Consider the following 21933-nt stretch of genomic DNA (forward strand, 5'->3'; position numbering starts at 1 on the left):
CTTATGTATTCCAAGTCCTCCGAGGCATCCTATCCCCAAAACGAATGTAAATATTCCCAGCGTCAGCATTAAGCCTTTTGTTGTTCGCAAGAGAGAATAGAGCCAAGATCTCAAAGTCCTTGTGGGCTGTCAGCAGGTTAAAGTTTCGGCTTTATAGTAGAATAAAAGCAGCTGGGGAACTCAAATAGCAAACTCTGTGTGTGGTAAAAATGAAGCATATGTAGTAGGAGACTACAGCAAATCCCCCTTCCATCTCTAGAGCCGGAGTGTTTTCTTATCCTATAAAATAATTTGAGTAAATAATTCAGAACAAATGTGAAAGGATCGCTCACTTTACCATAGATTTGCCCAACGCGCTGTTGATTCTAAACGTCAATCTTAGGAAACCATGCCATCAACCGCAGAAGCTGTATTTTTATCTGTCAGATAAACATCAGATCATAAACAGGGTCACACCAGTGTTGCACAATGCAATGTCCTGGTTTGAAATAGCACCTCTGCTCAGTGATAGAAGTAGCCAGAGTTGCCTGCATGACTTTTAAAATATCGTCTGCAGTATCTAAGCTAAATGCATCATTAAATGGATAAATACTTACAGCAGCCACCAGCCGAATGTCTAGTGAATGTTCAAATTTGACCAATCAGTAGATTACCATTGTTTGTTTGGCTGGTGAGTGAAGCAAATCTACCAGCCGCTTGCATGTTTTACAAGCATTTGGCTGGTGGCTGGTGGCCAATTTTGTGCCGTGACAAGGGATATTACAAAATTCAAAAAGAGAAATGCAATACATATTGGCAAATAGTCGGACGGAGCCCCGCTGCGGTATGATTTGATTTTGGAGGGAGGGATTTGACTCTTGTCATCTGAAGCTAAGCTATGAAGCTGTAGTAATAGTCGGTAAGGGAAATTGCAAGAAGCTTTACATGACACTGCCAGAAAAAAAGGCAGTACGTCAGATCTATTTATGATCTCAAACCGTAAGCAAATGAAGCACAAATATCCTTAATCTAGTCTCTCATTTACTACCATAACGTTTGCCAGCACACTTAATTATATGCCAGTGCTGTTTGTCTGTATGTTATTTTTTTTTCTCCGTCTCACAATATCCATAGCAGCTGTGATTTAATTTTAAGACTGACACCTATTGGCAAGGAAGTCTAGTAATCATAAAGGTATTATTTTGACCTGTTGCAAGAGAACACGTGGTTATTATGTACAAATCATGGTTATCCTCCTGTGGAAAAAAAAGGTCTGTGTGAGACATGTCATGGCAGCGCATAGCTGGAGTGCCTTGGCAGGGAATTCACCTGACCCATGTATAGCATTTAGCATTCTCAGTGGACAGCTGAGCAGAGGTGCCATTTACAGTAATAGTCAGTGTTAGCTTACTCCTTTTGGCCTTAACACTGTTTATACCATTCGTTAACTTCCTGGACAAACAGAAGATTACCTTGACAACTAACTTCATCAGCTCTAAAGTGAGACATTTTTAGCAAAGGCCACTTAGCAAAAGTAGGTCACTGTAGGCCATTTTTTTGTCCCCTAAGTGTGTGTAAACCCTCATCATGTCAGCCATTGTTCTTATATGGATTAATTTCACCATTAACGCTCCACTTGCTACAGCTGTCCGTGCCCATTAGAGCTGCCACGGTAACGCAATTACATCACACCCACCGCAGAGTCGAGCTTATCGCCGATCGATTGAAGATAACAGCTTGCTAGCAGATAGTGTCATTGCCGTTTCTGCTCCATATTGGGCATATGCTAATGTTCAAAGTTTTCCCTTAATTCCAGAGGATTTGTTATATAAGAATTAAAGAGCTTTGTCCTCCAAAAGAACAAAAACAACTCAACGAGAACAATGGCTAATGTGTGTTAGCTGGCCCGGCAGGATTAATCCTCAGAACGGCAGCGTCCTATTGGGCGGTGAAGGTAGTTACGAGGGATGTGTAGTAATCAGATTAATACCAGCGTCATTTAATCAAGTTATGTGCCGGTCACAACGTCTCTGTTGTTCCTTCTCACTTTACTTTCCGTTCCGCCTGCATCAGATGAATTTGTTCTCGGAGATGATGTGTTTGGATCCACTCTTTCACCATTAAAACTGCTCGTCCACACCGAGACCTGTTCTTCCGTCGTATCCCGTTCTCCTGAGATGGATTAACTTTATCTGGGGCTCCTTTTTTTTTTTTTTGATACTTCGGTGTCGCGTGAAGACAATGACCATGTTGCGCAGACGAAGTGAGTTTTTCGTCTTCCTGGACAGCGTTCGCTCCGTGAAATCGGAAAAGGAGGAGCAAAAGGAGGAGCAAAAGGAAGAGCAACGGCTGAGCCCTTATGAAGAGTATCTGCAGGTGCTGCTGCAGATGAAGATGGCCAGCGCTGTAAGTGAGCAGGGCAGTAAAACAGCTCTGGATTGAGTCAACTCATTGAAGCGTACACAGTAATGTTAGTCTGGAAAGTGCAACAAAGGCTGTATAAGTTTGTTGGACTTTTACAAAGGCAGAGGCTGGGCAATATATCGCTATTATATCGATATCGTGATATGAGACTAGATATCGTCTTAGATTTTGGATATTGTAATATCGTGATATAAGTGTTGCCTTTACCTGGTTTTAAAGGCTGCATTACAGTAAAGTGACATCATTCTGGGGAAGTTACCAGACTTTTCCAGCTGTTGTATTATTTGCCTTTACCCACCTAAAAAGAAAGCTGCAGTAGAAGATTCATTTTTGATGTTCATGAATGAGTTGCCCACCCTTCCAGTTACTATGACTCACGACGGAGAGCCAGCAATTTCCTCTTGTTTAACTGCTGCAACAGGGTTGGTATTCCTTATCGGGCGAACCGTCTACTCACACACGATACCGTTTGCAACACAGACGGAGGTAGAGTGATTAAATAGCGAACGGGGATCTTGGCACAAGCAGTCGCAGAGAAGAAATGTTTTACGAGCGCAGAAGCATGACACACGTGCGCAGAACACCGACACACATTCTTAAATTTCAGATGGTCTGAGGCGTTGTTTCTATAAATATTTGCACGGTATGCAAACAAGAGCTCTTAACACACAAGGCCATCCGCTGCCTAAAACAGCTGTTCATATCATGCATGAAAGTCTGTATATGTGAGTATTTAGTGTTTATGTTTTTCTTTCAGAGGAATATTTTGCATAGATACTTGCCAACATCTGGCAGCCGATGACTGATCTCTAACAGTGAGAGCGAAAGTCTTCATAATGTCAGTGTTGTTAGGATTGTCTGGCTGGTATTTTGTAGTCATCCAGTCCTTGAGAGAGAGCAAATAAACATTTATTTATTTGTTGTATTGGCTTATTTTACCACTTATGTAGACTGTCTGAAGCCGTCCCATGAGGAATGGATGTCTTTGCTTTGTTATGATTTCATTTGAGGGTTTTTTTGGTCAGGAGGCTGATACAGTATGTCATTCTTAACCTTAAAAGGACAAGTTCACAATTTTTCAAGTCTGTCCTAAACCAACAGTCAGGTGCTTGTATGAACACTGAAAGAGGTTTCCCTCACTGTAATCATTCCTCCTGTTCACACCGGCTATTAGGCTGTAAGATCCCCTTCAAAGTGATGGATCTGCCCCTTTTACAGTCTTTTTAAGCATCAAATTCCCTCTTTGTGTTTCCTTGGACGGTGTTTCCCTGTTGAGCTGCGGTGGAAGTATAGCACCAAAAAGAGTAACTCTGGCACTAAAAAGACTGTAATGTTGAAAGATATCCACTTGATTTGACTCAAGTGGACAGCTGAAGCGTCACATTAGCTTCAGATAAACTTTTAAATACATTTTTGTATGAGGACTGTGGATTTTGCCTCCCCCCCCCCCTTCACTTACATTGTAAGTGCTTTATGAAGGGATCTTTCTAATGGTCAGTATGAACAGGAGGAATGATTACAGCAAGATAAACCCTATTTCAGCATTCATTCAGGCACCTGTTGTTTTTCAGACAGATTTGTGGATCTGTCCTTTAATAACCTAAAGCGAAATAGCTGAGTGCAGCTATTCAGCGGCCCAGCACATGATCATCAGTCTTTGTCTTTGTTTATGTCTGTGCACGTGTGTGTGTGTGTGTGTGTGTGTGTGTGGTTGTGTGTTTGTGAGACCACTGTCCCCTTTTCCTGTGACTACTCTCTGACACAGGGGTTACACAGGGCTATGGAGGCATTGTTCCGCCCCGCTTTCTTGGACAAAGCCTGGTGTGTGTTCGAGAGAGGGTTTGGCATCTCCCCCAAATATTTGTTCATGCTGCTGGACGCCCACTGTTGCGAGACACAGCGAGGCATTGCATGCATTGACCAACTCATGGGCGACAGTAAATTTCAGTGTCTCACTGAGTCATCCCTGGTGCGTCCTGACCGCTGCAGTTAGCGAGAAGCGGTACGCGATGCTCTGTGTAATCACTAGGAAAAACAACTCCATTAGACATTTATCCTCCACTTTGCGTTATTCAACAAGGGCTAGTTTTGCTAGAACAATCGGGCTATTTGGCAGTACCCTCACAGCCTAATGAACAGTTTTGGATGAATGCAGTTTCCTCCTCGCCACTCTCTCATTCTCACTGCAGTCTGCTCTTCGTCAGCTTATGAGACTCATTCATGTTTACCATAAAATTTCCAACAGACTTAAAACCAACTTCTCCCTTTTTAGTCATCAGACTAGGTGTAGGCTTGTGTATGACGCCATCACTGCTTCTCACCATAGTTTCTGACACATCACTACGTCTCCAGTTTCAATATCAATCAATGCACCGGGGACTCCAGATTAGCACATGCTCTCCATGGGACTTTAGGGGTAATTTAGACCAGTAGAAGAGAAGTGAGCTCTTCCACTATCAGAACAGATTGCCAGGGCTTTGATGTTTTCAACACAAGCCCATAACCCCCCAACCTATCTACTGTCCCTGACCAGCACATTGAACTAAAAGACAAAAGCATCTATAGGCCTCTTGTCCCATTGTCCTCCCTCCAGCAGAACATCTGACCGCGCCCCCCCCCCCTCTCTCCCGCCTCTGTGGATTACCCCTACACTGGCGTGACAGCTGCTTTTCGTTGTCTCAACAGGTTTCCTGTCAGGGGGCTAGACTTCATATAGACTCCACAGACACAATCTGAAAGTTTAAAGCTGAGTGTGTAAGATATTATTTATCCTAATAGTCCTGCTTTTAATGCTTGTAGGTTAACAATTAAATTCATCTAAGTTATATGAGATTAATATTACAGTAAGTTACTTTAAGATCCAAAGTTATGTGTGACTTCAGATGTATGTCTGGGGTCAGTTTGTAACTATGTCACTCCTCTATTCTTGTCCAGGCGATGCAGAAACTAATCAGGAACACTGCGCACTCATCGGTGAAATCCTCCATAATTACACCCATCTGAAATCAATGCACCGCTGCACCGTTACCAATTAAATTAATGAGATATCTATTTATTGAGATTTTTTTCTAGAATTATCTAAAGGTTTACAAGCTGTAAGTATTGAGTTTGTTTTTTAGTGGACATGTTACACTATTAGATTTTAGTATCATTTTTTTATAGCTCTGCATACACGTGTATGCAAGCACGATGGCTGATTCACATCTGTATTCAAATCTTTTGCCCTTATTAGTAGGTGATTTCCTCTCCCCCGTCGTCCGTCCGTTCCCTCGGTTGACCGGTGAAACAGCTCCCTTTCTTCCTCCTCTCTCTTGTTGTTTTTAATGGCGTATTGATTTTTTTTTTTTCTGTGATCATCAGAGCAGCAAACCGACCCGCAGAGGTGGTAAGAAGTGTCCCCAGGAATGTTTGTTCAGAGGTTTAAAACAGTGAGCTCCTTGTATCACCGGGCTCGCTGTTAAGTGAAGAGTCACCACTTGCCAGGGATTGTCTGTTTGTTTCAAGCTCTTGATCCGCGATCCGATTATCTCGCCCTTATCTTCACAAAAAAGAGAGACGACCACGTCAGACGGTTCTTATTTAGTGTTGTGTGCATTCATTCATCATCAGTCAACATTTAATGAGGTTTACTGAATCATTATTACGTAATCTGTCCCAAGGAGAAGTTTGTGGTCAGGTCACAGACGTATTCCTTCGTATACTCCATTTATTGCAAACTGGAGATGAAAATAGTGACACCAGCAGCAATCCCATCAGAGCTACTGAAGCTGCCAGAGAGTTGTTTGGTCATTAAGTTGATTTTATCATGTTTGATTGAGTCATTTGTTCAGATAAGAGCTTTGTCTCCTTAATAAATTATTCACACACAATAGCTCCTGCTGATATTGACCTGTCAGCATAAGTGGCTAAGAACAGGGTCATTACTCTACACTGACCTTTACGGTAAAAAAACAGAAGAAGAAGAAGCCAAGTCTTGATGTGGTGTCATGCAGTTCTGCATTTTTGTCACAATAAGAGACTGTTGAGGGTATAAGTCCATCAAAATGATCCCAGTTTACATGACCAGCACCAGTTACTGAATATGCCTGAAGACCTTATATTACAAGAATTGAATTTACTTTTGTCAACTTTCCATCTCACCAAATTAGGCCAACACTCCGCATCCCAACTATTTAAGCAATATTTAAGCTGCAACCAATGTTTATTTTCAAATCACTATTCATCCACTGTTTAGTCTGTGAAATGTCAAAGAGTAATAAAAAAAAGGCCATTTATCCTTTCTTAAAAGTCACAGTGATGCCTTCTGTTTGCTTGTTTTGTCCAAGCAACAGCCTGAAGATATTCAGTCGACTACCAAATACTGTATGTACAGTATGTTGAAGAAAAACAGCAAATCCTCACATTTAAGAAGACGGCATCAGAGAGTTTTTGGTATTTTTGCTTGAAACTCTGGTCAGTATCTGTCCTTCATTGAAAAGAAGCTGTTTGTCAGGTAAAGAACCATCAGCTGTAATGGATGTAGGTCTGCCCCAGGCTCACCTCTACCTCATGTGTGTGTCCTTGTGTTTTATTTTTCTCTGCTCTGTCAATGTTAAACAGAGAAGAAGGAGAAAAGCTTGGTGCTGTAGGGTTGCAGGTCAATCGGTCCTCGGTATGGCACAGATCAGGAGATCTGATCTGGAATGGTAGCTAAATAATGTGCATTAGTTCAGATTAACCGGCAAACCGATGTATTAAAATGACCCATAATCCCCGTCACCAGTCGGGAAGGGTTGTAGGTCAGGAGACTGATCCTTAAACAACCGTGTATTTGTTTTCTTTACAGCAACACAGGACAGCCTCTCTATATATATTTAGTAACTGCAAAGTGTCTCCTTTGTTCTCTGTTTGAACCTGTTTCCCATTTCCTGGATAATAAAGTTCTATTTATTTTCCTTCATGCACTACCACAATAGTACGCGCATCACAGTGAGTCGGATTGTGTCCTGAAATAACAAGCGGAACGGGACTGGTTTGTCTCCTGAAGGGACTCCCCCCCCCCCCACACACACACACACACTTACTTATCCCCTCCTGTAGGAACAAAGTCAAGTGTCAGAGGCTGCAAATGACAGAATGGAAGTAAAACAAGAGCAGGAGAAAGAGATATTAGTCTTTGTTACAGAGGTCATAGAGGGAATTTTACAAAAGATCCCTTTTGCAGTTTTGAATATGAGTGAAGTCACTGTTTGTGTATTATTAGTGTACAGTGTTTACACACTAACTTCAGTAACCAGGATTCATTTTACCCAAAGCAAAAACCAGGGCAGATCTAGCTGATATTGACAGTTGAATCATTGACAAACCTTTTGCAGTGCAGCCCAAGTAAAAAATGTACCAGAATCAATATGTGAGAGTTCAAAAAAATCCAAAATATTACGATATTCAGTTTAATGAACACATAACATGAACAAGTTTTTGATAACGGTGCCTTTAATTTATTTGTTGTGTTTCTATATTACCTCAAACATACAGTATCTTTATGTATTGAACAGATCAGGCTCTGCTTTGTAGCTTGTTGCCAACAATCGGTCAGATTTTTGAAGTTCATCTTTTCCTACTGAAAATATTTGAATAGTCACGTGTATCTTTGGCATCTTTACACTTTTTCTAAGGAAACAGCTACAGAAATGAAAGCAGGGAAATGGAAAAATGGTTTTGTCTTCACCTCTTGTCTTGTGTTTTTTGAAATAATTGTGTTCACAGTCCAGATCGTAGCCAGACGTACTGCTAAAAATGTTGGAGAGCTACATGACAGCATTTCATTTCTGTTAAACATTTTTCCTCATTTCTACAAACTCTACAGATTCTTATCAATTAACAATTAATCATTCGGTCAATAAAATGTCAGAAAAATGTGAAAAATGTCTGTTTTCTTTTCTGACCGACAGTTCAAAACCCCAAAGATACTGTGTTTTATGATCATAGACAACTAAGAAAGTCCACACATATTCACATTTGAGAAGCTGGAACCAGTAAATTTTTGCATTCTTGCTCAAAGATCCCCTCCAGGCATATTTTAAGGCACATAAAAATACTCTGCTCTGACTAATATTTTGTGTCTGATGTGGTTTTTCCATTTAAAAAAAAAAAAGTTCCATTACCTGGTTAGAAATTCTTAAATTGGCATCTAAAACCTCCTACCTCATTAAAAAATCCAGCATCTATGAATCTGCAAATATCTTTCATTTAAAAAGATTAAATGCCGGACACATGATATCTCTTACTTCTCTTCATTCTTAGTGTTTGTGTGCAGAGGAGATTCAGACTCAAGATTATCTGTGAGCACAGAGAAACTTTCCACTTTGAGCAGATGAGTGTGAAAACAATCTCGAGGTGCCAAACCCCGGGGAAGTGAAGACTTTCAAGAGAAGTAACAAGAAGCAAAACACATTTTTGAGTGAAGGAGACGGGGGGGAAACTTGTCTGTCAGTCGACTATTTGATTAATCAACTGATCGTTTAATTCCAAAGTTTGTAGTTGTTATCCTCTCCTTTTCTCCTTTTCCCTTCAGTCTTTAACATAATCTGGCTGCTTTACTTCCCTTTTGCTCACAGACACACGTCATTGGATCTATTTTTATTTGTCAAATGATTGAAGAAATGTATAAATTGCGCACAGGAGGTTGATGTAATGCATATAAGCGTGCTAATATCTGACACACTTTCACATAAAGTGTTGTTTCCTTTGACATTTCCTTCACTCAGAGTGATAATTTATTAATTTGCTCTTTGTCTTGCTAGCGGGGGAATCTCCTTGTTGATGAATTTTCCATTTTACCCCTCGTCTGATATCAGCAAAGATCCATGAGCTCAGAATGATTCATCATACGGCAGGTCGTAACCTTTACGCTGTTCTTTTATGTCATATTAGATTTTAGAAATATGGCACAGTGTTTATGCAGCCCGCGGCATAGACTAGCCCCCACCCCCCCAAAAAAATTTAATCCCATCCTGTATAATCCCGCCTCTTCTCTCATCTCCTCTCAAGCCCCCACCCTCTGTTTTTCCTCTCTCTCTCTCTCTCTCTCTCTCTCTCACTATCCTCCTGTCCCATCCCACTTATTCCACCTTACGCCTGATGGAGCATTAAGCCTGAATGCTGTGGGCAGCCACCGGGGCCTCACATTCAGAGTGTGTGTGTGTGTGTGTGTGAGTGAGTGAACCGGCGCTGCATCGGTTCCTCCCTTTGCTCTCCGGGATCCCTGCTCATTCCAGACAATCGGGAATTACTTGCTACAAACCCTGCAGTGTATTTGTGATCGTGTGGGAGTGGGGTCGGTGGACACAGAGCCCAAAAAACACACCCGGGCCGCACGCTCTCAGCAATCAGCGCTCGCTCCGCTCGGATACCTGGGAAATGGTTTTGCGGATGCCTCTGCTGACCTAACCTCAGCCTTTTTTTTTTTGCTGTGCTGCTTTGGTTGGAAGTTGGATGTACATTTTTCTGGATTTGGATATTTCAAAAGGGTCCACATTCCACACAAGAGGCAAACAGGATAAAATGGTGCCCCTGCAAAAAAGGGTAATCTGAGTTATGTGCGGGGGAGTGCGTGTGTGTTAGGGAGAGAGAGAGAGGGGAGAGAGAGAGGGGGGGGGGGGGGGTTTATGTGCACAATGTGGCTGCAGTGACCTGCTGATTGTTGTTTTGTTCCTTGAATTGTTGCTGCTTTGTAATAAGGGAGCAAAATGCTGTTTGATTACTTTAATTGGCACATGAGGTTGAAGAGTGAGCATGCCCCTGAGCGTTAAAGAGGAGAGGAAACACGTTACATAAAAGCAAGAAGAAAAAAAAAAAGAGAGGATAAGGTGTCTGAGGGAAGAGGAACTGAAAACAGAAACAGACAGAAGGGAAAAACAAGGTGACGAGACTTCAGTAAAATCTCTTAATTGTTCGGTTTTATCTTGTCATTCTTCTGTCGAGTGGCTCGTTGATGAGTGACGGCTCATTGAAACTGACTAACAATGCAGTCTGGAAAGTCCCTCTCACTCCAAGCACTCTCTATTGTTTTCCTTGAGTACTTCAATCAGGAGTCGTTTCATCTGTAAAAGCTGTATCAAAAGGTGTTTAAAAGATTTTTTTTATCATATTACTTCAATATGATGTAGCCTCAGTAAAGGGACAATAGTATATTACGGTGAATTATCAGGATGCTGTAATTCTATTAAAGAAGTCAGTAACACCTTGAACATATCTCAAAGTGCTGAAAGTAGTGTGAAAGCCCTTAAAGTTTTCATCACCACAACCGCTTCCTGTGTCTCTGATATGCAGAGATGGTAAAAAGCAGCTATACAAGACACACTATTGCATGGCTCGCTCAGAGAAACAGAGGAACTTTAACATGGTGACACTTAACACGCTCTGTGTGTCGCGCTAGAAGACGTATTATCAGGAAGACCAGGAAGACTCCAGTAATGGTAGAAGACAGGATGGGGGACTGTTGGAGCCACACCAAGGTCGTTTTTTGTTTGGGGTTTTTTTTTTTTTTGGTTCAGCTTTCAAATCATAGCAATACTCTCGTAAGAGCGTCATTAGGAAGTAGCGATATGATCGTTAGCACATAGTAGCTGCGGTATATGTTTGATATCCAGGTTGAAATGCTCTCCTTTCCGGACTGATGGATTTCAAGAGGTGACCTCAGCCAACTCGAAGCTCATTTTTTTCCTCACAAGTCACGAACGAATCATGAATAATGAGTTCAGCTTGAACAGCTGTATTTGGTTATCAGTAGTGTAGGCTGTTAGTGCCTGTTGTTTTTTTTTTTTTTTGCAATGAACCACACTTACCTTCTGTGGAAGACGTCACTTTAAGATGATACTGAATATGTTTTGATGGCACAATACTTCAAAGTATGGCATATCCCGGGAGGACATTCTCCATCATAGGCCAGGCACTCTACCTTTGAAGTATGAATTGTAGCAAAAGAGTAGTAGTGCCAACACATTTACAGACACATATCTGCCCAATAACTTTGGTTTAGGGGAGCCAGATGGAAAATATTCGTGCAGTAAATGAGGCTCAATACTGAGTAGAAGTTGAACGTCAACAAGACAGTTTTCAAGATGAGTAGTGATCAGTGTCAGCTATGCTTCAATACAAAGACTTGGCGATATTTGATGTAAATTTGATGTAAACAGGAGTAAACTCGATTTATTAAACGCTAATTGGTCTTTTCATTACGCTCGACTTCTCTCTTTTTTTCTGCGTAATAGATAATGATGGATCATTTGAAGTGTTTAATCATTACTTTTTCTTCTTTTCCGCAGGATCAGTTTGACAACTTGGAGAAGCATACACAGTGGGGGATCGAATTCGTGGAGAAGTACACCAAATTTGTCAAGGAGAGGTCAGAGATCGAAACCAACTATGCAAAACAAATTAGGTGAGTACCTGAGCCGACTCACGATCCATATTTGGGGTTGAAATGCGGTAATCAGCCATCGGGGTGAATGTTTCTCATCCAGATGGCTTAGATAAAGAAACCCCCCCCCCCCCCCCCCCCCTACAACAGGACTTGACCTACCGAAGTGTCCTTGAAACAAGAGACTGAATCCCAACCGGCTCATTATGTAGCCGACCCCGACCTGTGACCTCGCTGTAGAGAGGGAAACTGAAACAGGAAGTCCCATTTGGGAAGTAGTACATTAGTTTTATATTAATAATCAGAGGATCACCATGTTTTCATAGCAACAGTGTTGTTTTTTCACCATTTTTCATGCAAATCTAGAGATATATAAGAAGTCCTAAAGAGGATGTCTGATCCATCTCCTATTTGAAGAGTCTAAAGAGCCTTTCTATCGCTCTCTCATGCATGGCTGTCTGTTGTTGCTGGCTCCTGCTTCAGGCAAAAGGAAGTCAGGTTGTGCGGGGGGATGGGGTGGAGCTTGTGTTTCCATAGAGACTTGTAGGTATCAGCATTATCAACCCCAGGTCTGACCCAGATTTGTGTTTTTTTTCCTCTAACCACTAGTGTCAGCCACACACCCCCTTCCCCTCCACCCCTCCACCCCTCCCCGTCCAATTCTCCCTGCGCATGCACTCACTCTGTTATGATGCGTTCACTGATTTTTAAAAGGCAGTGATGTGAGCATGAGCAGTCCTGTACTTAGAGGATCCATCTCCTAAGGCCTTCCTGCATCCCAAACACAGTAGGAGTCAACCCCCCCCCCCCCCCCTCCCCAAATCCACAATCCTCATTGTTAAAGAGGCCTGGCAATATGGCTAATGCTCTAAGTATGGATCCCAACCCCCCATTTTCATAGTGACAAGCCAATACCAATCCAGTATTTGCACAGCAACCCCCCCCCCCCTTTCCAAACAGATCTTTACAAACCTAACCACTCCTCTTTTTGAGAATTAAGTCAGCTTGAGATAATGGGACTAGCTGTTTGTTTACATGCAAGCATTACCCACATATCCCTTCACCAATTAACTTTTCACATGCAAAGACTGACCCATATCTAAAAAAATTGAGTTTTTGATATATTCCAAATTCACTGAGCTCGCTCTTTATCCTTCTCTTTCTTAAAAAATGCCAAAATATCTGCATGAAGAGAGCTCAAACCTCTGTCACCATTGTTTTTAAATTTGCTTTATGACCTCTGGATAACTGTTAAACTTATCCAAAGTACCTTCTCTTAAATTCAAATGAGCTTTTTTTTTTTTTAATAACATCATTTACATTGTGGACTAAAAACATGTGCACAGATTTGCCCTTGCATTGGAACACATATGATATCCCATAATGCAATTAGTCAGCAGCTGTCTACAGTATGTTTGGCAAAAAGAACAGGGATAGACTCATCTTGTCGTGGCAGGTTGGCTTTTATTGAACTTCAGGCTTCACAGATGGTGTGGATGTTTTCAGTTAATGTGCCTATACAGAGGGGGGGCCTGTTGTCACACACACACACACACACACACACACACACAAACGCATGCGCTTGTTGGCACACTTGTCAGAAGAGACTGAAATGAGGAAATTGGGACGTTTTAGACAGGATAGTCATGAGTCATAGGGTTTTCCTATGTTTTTAACACACTGTGCTTCTTTGTTGTGGTGCTACTTGGCCATACCTCAGGACTAATTATCCTTTGTAATCAACTTAGCTCATGAAATCAGGTTTAATCTAACAGGCACGCTCAAACTAAAAGAAACACAGGGCTGTTAGATCTAATAAACTAATGGAATCGGCTTTGATCTGCTGTAGTCTTCTTTCCCCTCGTCTGCGTTGTCGGGAAGGTATTTTTTGCGTCTCGTCTTTTCCGTTTAGCGGTGATAGGCTGTTTCACGTCAGATGTTTTGACGTGTTATAACAGGAGACGCACAGGTGCAATTAATAACATTAATGACGGGTGCATTCTATATAACCGTGCAAGTTTCACAGCTCTGGTATTGTTAATTCTAGCGTACTGGGAGACTTAATAGACTGTTAATGTTATTAGTAACACTGCTTTTCCTGCTATGACAAGTTTAAATGTCTGCAGTGAAAAAGGCTAAAAGACTGAACTACTCGAACTAAACTACTGAACTAATTGAGGCTCAGCGTTTAGAAGAATCAGTTAAAAGGGCTGCAATGCTCAGTCAATTAATCAATGAGTTGATTGACAGAAAAATAATCTGCAACTATTTTCATGATCGATAAAGCGTTACCCATTTCCCTGCTCCAGCTCGTCATTTGTGAGGATTTGCCGCTATTCTTGATCTTGTGCAATAGACATTTTTCACTCATTTTATAGGCCAAACGATGCAGATTCATTGATTAGTCTAGAAAATAACCTGCAGATTCATCGATAACATTAGTTTCAGCCCTTTTTTTTATACAATATCAAATAACTCACATTCACAAATGAATATCATCTATGTCTATTACACTACTTTGTACCATTTCGAGCACCATACTAACCACACGCTGCACTAATCCAGCAATAATCCTCTTCTATTGCATCGGTGTAAACATGCACAATGCTTCAGTCTAGTCATTGCAGGGCAATGCATTAATGCCTCCTCCTCCTCCTCCTCCTCCTCCTCCTCCCCCAAATTCCAGTCTGGCATAATCCATAACACAGGGGGGAATAAAGTCCTGCTAACAAAAGAGACTGGGTGAGGGTGAAAAAAAAACGTGTCTGTCTTTGCTGTGGTTATTGTATCCACCTTTATATATATAGACTACAGACATGGAGTCAGACATAATGCTGACATACGTAAACAAACACACACCTAACAGCTCCCCTTTAATCCTCCTAATTAAGCCTTTACCCCTAAATATGTTTATATGTTAATAAAGCGAGGGAGCTAATATAATCTGACATGTGAAATGTGCCTGCGAGTGAATGAATGACTGAATGAATGAATGAATGAGTGGCACTATAATTAGAGCAGGGGTGAGAAGGACGTGGAGAGAGCTAGATAGATAGATCTGCCTAGCAACAGTGCAAACACCACTAGGGAGGAGAGGTGTGGGGGGGATGTGGGCAGAGTGAGCTGGATGTAGTGCAGACACACATTACATGTATTTTTTTTTTTTTTTTTTTTTTTGGAACACATGAATTATTTATTTCAGCATGTGCCTTTACAACATGTACAGTACAAGCGAAGGCATTTAGATTCCACGAGCGAATGAAGTGCTATAATCTCACAACCAGGGAGACCACACCTGTCTGTTAGAAGCTCTTTCAAAGCAATCGGCATCGACTTACAATAATAATAAATAGTACTGTGATTTAATCATGTACTAATAATTGTTGCTAGGGCGATTTGCTACAGTCTACAAGTCTACAACCCAAAGATATTCTGTTTACTGTAATAACAGAGTAAAAAAACAGAAAATGACCACATTTGAGAAGCTGAGAGTTTGTAAATGTTTTTGTAAAAAAAACAATAAATCGATGATCAGAATCATTGGTGATTAATTTTCTGTCAATAGACTAATCATTGCAGCTCTAATTGTTACAGATTGTCATGAGGTTTATTGAAGAATTTGTTGCGACCTACATTTCTAACAAGCAGTGAACTGACTTGTAATACATAAATACACAATCATGATTTTGTATTGGAAAACTGCAATAAGACTCAGTATTATTCACAGCTTCGGCGTACTGTGTGTCTCAGTCAAAAAATAAACGGCTCGGCTTGTTTGTGCCGGTCTGTTTGCGTGTATGTTCACCGCTTGATTGTTCATTTTTAGCTTAACAACAGCTTCTCTTTAATTTGACAAAGGATCCTGAAGACTTGAGCACACAAGGCGCACCCAAACCCATCAGAACACAGCGTATGTTATTATGTTTCGCTGACAGAGTAGCCATCAAAGTGAGCAACGGGCACAGATGGGTGATGAGTGTGTCACACAATCATGATGAAACAAATGTGACATGATGTACTGTAGCCTGTCAAACAACACGGCAGTCGCTAGGTTGAACAGAAGGACACTGAAAGACATAGCTGTAACTGCAATAAAGGTTGTTATTTGTAGCTCGTTCCCGACATTATCCCTTCACCTACAGCTAGCACAGCTCTAGCTAATATACATCTTCTTCTTCTGCACTCGTCTCGTGCCACTAACCTGCAGCCGGAGTCAATACAAGGGCAATCGGTGCATAATAAAAGCATGCTTGTTTCTGGTGACCGCTTTCGCATGCATACTCCTGGGGCAATGATTTACAACCTGAAGAGAAGGAAGGGGATGTAGTAGAAAGCACTCTGCTGGATTGTCTGGTGTACTGGATGATCCTTTGGCAGGTCCATAAGGGCAGTGTCAGGAAAATATAATGGGAATGATGCACTACCCATTTGCAGACTGTGCTCTTTTTGTAAAGATACTGACAATGTCTGACAATGCTGAACTCTTCATCCCCACAGGAATTTATCAAAGAAATATCAACCCAAGAAGAACTCACGAGAAGAAGAAGAGAGCAAGTAAGTCAAAGGAACTTTTTTCAAGCTGTATCCGAGCAGAATTACCTCTTTCCTCTGACATCACTTCCTGTAATCTCACCAGGTACACCTTCTGTCGAGCCTTCCTGACGACGCTTAACGAGTTAAACGACTATGCGGGTCAACACGAGGTCATCGCGGAGAACTTGACGTCCCAAATCATCGCCGAGCTTTCACGCTACTTGCAGGAGATCAAGACCGAGAGGAAATCGGTGAGACGTCTTTTAAAATTGATCCCATGCACTATTGCCAGTTTTTTATCCGAACTTCGTCCACATCATCTTCTCAGTCTTCCCGTGCCAGTGAACATTTTCTTCACACATGGGTTTTGTAAGGGAAAACAGACACACTGGCCTACACGAAATTAAGTAGTCCATTCCCTGAGCATATTCTGTTCTCCATGAACTGAGGTCATCGCAGAGTAAATATAGATACACCCAAAGGCTCGCCAGAAGTGCAGAACGTGACTGACTGAGTCCTTTTTATGGAACAAAGTCACAGTCTCTCTATCATTACAAATTCATTTCTCTCTTTTAAACCAACGTAGAAAAGACTGGTGCACCACACACTATTCTTAAAAAGTTGAAGTCACTCATGAATTGATTTGGTAGAGCGACGGACCTGCAGAGCATGATTCATAGGTAACAGTGTGGTGCCCATTTAAATCCATAGAGTTTGGTGGAGGAGCAGAGAGAAAGCTACCCAGCTGGATAAAAGTACTTTCTGAAAAAAAAAAAAAGCTGTCATAGACTCTCTCGTTGTCCCGGAAGGCCAGCTGAGAGAACTGGAGTGGAAAACCAAAACCAGAGGGCTGCTCGAAAGCACAGTGACCTTTTTTTAGAGTATATGCTCATGTGCACAACCGGTGACATCAGTGTCGCTGCCTCTGATACTCCACCTTAAAAGATGTGGTTTAAAAGTCTGTCTTTGCACAGTCAGGTGCCCAAATAAACAGTTTTTTTTTTCTTGCTGTAATCATTCCTCCTGTTCATAACGGACATTAGAAGATCTCTTCATAACGCAATAAGTAACGAGGACAAAATCCACAGCCCTCCTTCTGTGCAAAAATGTATTTAAAAGTTTATTTGAAGCTAATATGAAGCTTCAGCTGTTCAAACTAGTCAAATAGAGTGTTTTTTTAGTGCCAAATTCCCTCTTTTTGTTATGATCCTTCCATGTAACTGAACAGGAAAACACCGTCCGCCGAGACACAAAGACAGAATTTTTTTACTGTGGAAAATATTCACTTCATTCGACAAACTGATGACTAAAGCTTCATATTATCTCCAGATAAACTTTTAAACGCATTGTTTCTCAAAACCAGGACTGCGGATTTTGTCCTGCGTCACTTACAATTGCAAGGGGATTTGGAAGTTAGATCTTCTAATGGTCAATATGAACAGAGGGAAAGATTACAGCAAGAATAACGTGTATCAATGTTTGTTCAGGCACCTCATTTTTGTTTTAGAATGGACTTGAAAAATTGTGAACCTATCCTTGGTTACATTTAACAACCAGTTTTGACTTGAAGCTCTGTTTGAGTTGCAGCAGACAGAGGAGAGTGAGGGGATTTCCAAAGGGGAATCAACCGCCCCCCCCCCCTGTTTTGGCCAGTTTTTTTGCTCTTTTGGCTTTAGTTTAGCCTGGTTCGGTTTGGCTTGGCATAGCAACGGCCTCTGTCTAGTGTCCAGATTTTAGGACCCCTGCTGCTCGTAGACTGCAGGATGTCACTCTGACACCCTCTTCCTCTTCATTTCTCCTCACTTCATCCAGTCAAACTCTTCTTCTTTTACTCAGATTTCTTTGAAAGTGTTTTTCGGTCCACTCGGCCCTTCTGTCTTTCTCATTATCTCCCAATAATGTCTCCTTCAATAACTTTGTTTTCACAGTTCTGCGTCTTTATTTTCGTAGATGATATTGTGAATAGTTTCTCATGTGTCTGTCTTGACTTTAAAAGCCCATAATGTTTTTTTTTTTCTTTCAGTTAGCCAGACAGTGCGAGGGATTTTCCCTTTATAGCATGACCCCATAACTCACAGTTATCTTTTGTGAACAGAGGATGGTTCCATCGGGAGGCATTGAGCAAAGAGTTTCTCAGTCGTATTCAGAACGAGGTCGTCGTTTGGGCAAATGACACATTAATGCTCTTATTGTTTTGATTCAAAGATACACTTGTGCCCTCAACAGACGCATGAATGATGGAGAATGACACTGTTTGACAAGTGTTGGAACTGCCTCTGAGAAAAAACGCAACCCAGAACGGTCTGTAACGCTATTAGAGAAGAAGTGTTACCCAGCATTGTGTCATTCTTTTCTCAGGTTTCATTCGCATGAATATTTAAGCACCACTCAGTGTTCTTTCTGTTGTTGCTTTTGATTTGTCTCCATGTCAGACAAAGTTGTGCAGACAGACCCAGACAGTGGGATTAGAGGAGGGTCAGGTCCTGGCCCCTCCTGGCTTTATTAGGAGCTTTACTAGACAGGTAAAACCCCACACTACAGACCCAGAAGGAGAAAAAAACAATAATACCTCATTAGTTTCTCATGTGGGGTTGTTTTGTAACTGACCTCAAGTCCCTTTTTTTCTGCTGTTTCCCTTAGTGAACCTCTCGCTAAGCTCAGCTTGAGGTGACATAGGAGGTGAGGCCAAGAATGTTGTCTTAAAGGATTTTAAGAAAGCAGATATACTTTGCTTTTACAAATTTTTATAGTCCGGGCTACTGGATTTGATGTGTTATGCAAAGATATCTTAAATTATAAAGGCACAAGAGGAAATAAAAAGATACCCTCTCATTTACTTGCTTGTTTATTGCCCAATAGCATAATAGGCAATGGTGAAGAGCTGGCAGGGTTAATATGGGATGAAGAGCTCTAAGTCTCACCGGACTGTGAATGTGCTGAGGAATCATATTAAGGTGTTCGGTCAGCATACTTCTATCCTCACCAGGCCTCCGATCACAGGGCTTAGGTGTCCTCTCTAATGAGGACTCATAAAGACCCGTAAATACTCAGCGAGACCTTCTGAGACTTCCCATTTACCGTAACACTTGTAATAATCATAGCTGTCTCTGTACTATATTTACTGTTTGTGTCCACATGTGTTATTCAGAGTGTGCTTTGATGTATCCACTCGTACCCACATGATTATATCTTTTGGTGTCGGAGGGAAGTTCTATCTATCTTATCCAGCTGCGGTTTGACATGTTCAACCAGCTAGAAAACAAACACGAAAAAAAAAAAGAATACATCTTATTCAGCTGACACGGCCGGGAAAATAAGCATAACCGTTTACCGAAGAGTCAGCCGAAAACCCCCATAATGCACTATAAAACATCTTTAGGTGGGTTTTGGCAGAGGATACTATCCTCATTTATCTCTTGGACGCAGAGAAGAGAGATTCAAACACGGCGTAAGAACAATGTGTCTCTCCGGAGTGGCCTCACATGCCTCTTGGCGTTGAGTGGAAAGACAAATAGGAAGCTGAAAAGGGAGAATTGATGGTCGGATCTTCCCATAGTCGCTGTATACACATCTCTCAGGCTTCAGTATAAATGACCCCTGCAGTAATACTCTTTCTGAACAGTCGCCTAATGGTTTAAACATGAGCAGAAAAGTCTCAGTGGTCTTTTCATGAGGTTTTATCATCTCTCTAGTCTCTATCTTGTTTGACTTATGGCTATTTCTAGTACCCAATGATTATAGTATATGTGTTGACAGGGACTGCAGGTGCACATTCCTATGAACCATGTCACATCAATGAATGACTAACAGATCAGTCGGAGCTCGTGGGTGCGGACAGACGCACATGTGTACACGCACGTGCACAAATAAACTGATGCGTGCAAGTGCTGGAGCAAAGTTTTTTTTTCCCTCAGCAGAGCAGAGACCTCGTTTTTTTTTTCTTTTTTGTTTTGCTCAAAACATATTACATAGTTTATGAACGTATGTGTGCCAACTCAAGAGGGAACATGTCTGTCTCACCTCAGCTCAGTCTGGTACAAGGATGACACTGGAAAATAGATAAGGGAGACAGCAGATAGTAGCTGCTGTAGCTCACGCTGGAGACACCAGAACACTTACATTTATTCATTCGGCAGACGCTTTTGTCCAAAGAGACGTACAAATTAAGTACAATCCAAGCTACGGTAGATCAAGGAGAAGCCATTGAGAATAAGTGCCTCGACATTCAGTCCCACGTTCCACCTGACACAAGCGCCGCGAGGCTCGCGAGTGTCTGAAGTGATATATAAGTGCATAGCAGAAAAACTTCAAATTCTTTATTTTGTCTTTCTTTTTCATGAGAGAGAAAGCCTTAGAAGTATCGAGAGATGGAGGAAGAGCATATTAAGTGAGACAGTATTGGAAGAGGGAGGACTTCAAGTGATTTTTAAAGACAGGGACGGATTCTGCTGACCCAATCGAGTCGGGCAACTCCACCGGGGGGACGTACAGGAGTGGCTACTCTGTAGGCAAGCATTAGTCACTTGAATCTCATACAAGCAGCAACAGGATGCCAGTGCAGAGTAATGAAAAGTGGAGTTGCATGAGCTGTTTTTGCCTGGTTGTAGACCAGATGTGATGTTGCATTTTGGGTGACTATTTGCAGAAGTTTTTACTGTGCATGCTGGGAGCTCTGCCATGAGGGCACAGTAGTCAAGAGGAGAGACGACAACATCCTGTACAAGGAGCTGATATGGTTAGTCAGATAAGGCCTGGTCTTTCTCATGTCACGTGGTGCCAAGCGACATGTGTCAGATGCACCGTGCTTGGTGAGCAGGTCGTCAATCACGACAGCCAGGATTCGTAGCAGACTTTGTTGGAGAGAGAGCGAGGACAAGTTGAGCTTGTAATAGTAGTAATGTTTGTGTTTGTGTATGCAGAGAAAGATGCCGTCTGTCACAGCTGCCTGTTACCTCACATCATTCTTATGTGTCTTGGCTTTGTTTCAAGGGTTTTGGTACCTTGAGGGAGTCCTGTGGTCTGTCTTGTACCAGGTGGCGCATAACTGCATGAGGAATGAAGAATTCCTTTGTCTATGAAAAACGGAGACACAGCAGTGAGAGCAGGCTTGCTCGGCATTATCGAGTAAATATGAGATCTGTTTTCCCTGATGTGCTTGGATGGCTAATAATCGTTTTTTTTTTTCCAATCCTACTTTTATTACAGTTAATATATCGATGTAGTTTGGAGTCCAGTTTAAGAATTCGTCGATGCATTAAATTCAGCCTTTTTTTTTCTCTCTCTCTCTCTCGCTGTCTTTCAAACGCCTGAGTAACTTGAGAGTGGCATCTTCAGGTCACTGACCTGTTGAAGTAGCCAGATGCCCCCCCTGGCAGCGTTCACAGTCACATGCTCCTGCTGAGAGGGTGGAGAAAGACCGAGTATGTCAACTTGTGTTAAACATAAAGGCCTGGATGGACTAAGAGGGCGAAGTGTGTGTCTCTGCACTCTCCGAAATGAAACACAGAGAGGCCGACACCGAAGAACATCTGCCTGAGCGCGTGTCAGGATTTATACCTGCCTCCCAGATGGCTGTTAGTTACAAATAATGAAAGCGA

The 21933-nt window shown here is 41.8% G+C and overlaps 1 protein-coding gene across 19 annotated transcripts in view; it reads left to right on the plus strand.

Moving 5' to 3' along the window:
• The window catches only part of LOC122967962 (formin-binding protein 1), a 61033-nt gene that overhangs the window by 8768 nt on the left and 30332 nt on the right, over positions 1-21933 (plus strand). For 3 of the 19 annotated variants that reach the window (XM_044332785.1, XM_044332798.1, XM_044332799.1), the window contains exons 1-4: positions 9561-9966; positions 11709-11824; positions 16301-16357; positions 16440-16587. In XM_044332785.1, coding sequence (XP_044188720.1) covers positions 9877-9966; positions 11709-11824; positions 16301-16357; positions 16440-16587 — 411 coding nt within the window. In that variant the 5' untranslated portion in view covers positions 9561-9876. Of the gene's footprint in view, positions 1-9556; positions 9967-10744; positions 10899-11708; positions 11825-16300; positions 16358-16439; positions 16588-21933 lie in introns of those variants that run through there. The other 16 variants (XM_044332800.1, XM_044332790.1, XM_044332793.1 and 13 more) reach the window with 10 other exon arrangements.

Source organism: Thunnus albacares, chromosome 18, assembly GCF_914725855.1.
Source record: "Thunnus albacares chromosome 18, fThuAlb1.1, whole genome shotgun sequence".
Taxonomy (NCBI): Eukaryota; Metazoa; Chordata; class Actinopteri; order Scombriformes; family Scombridae; genus Thunnus; species Thunnus albacares.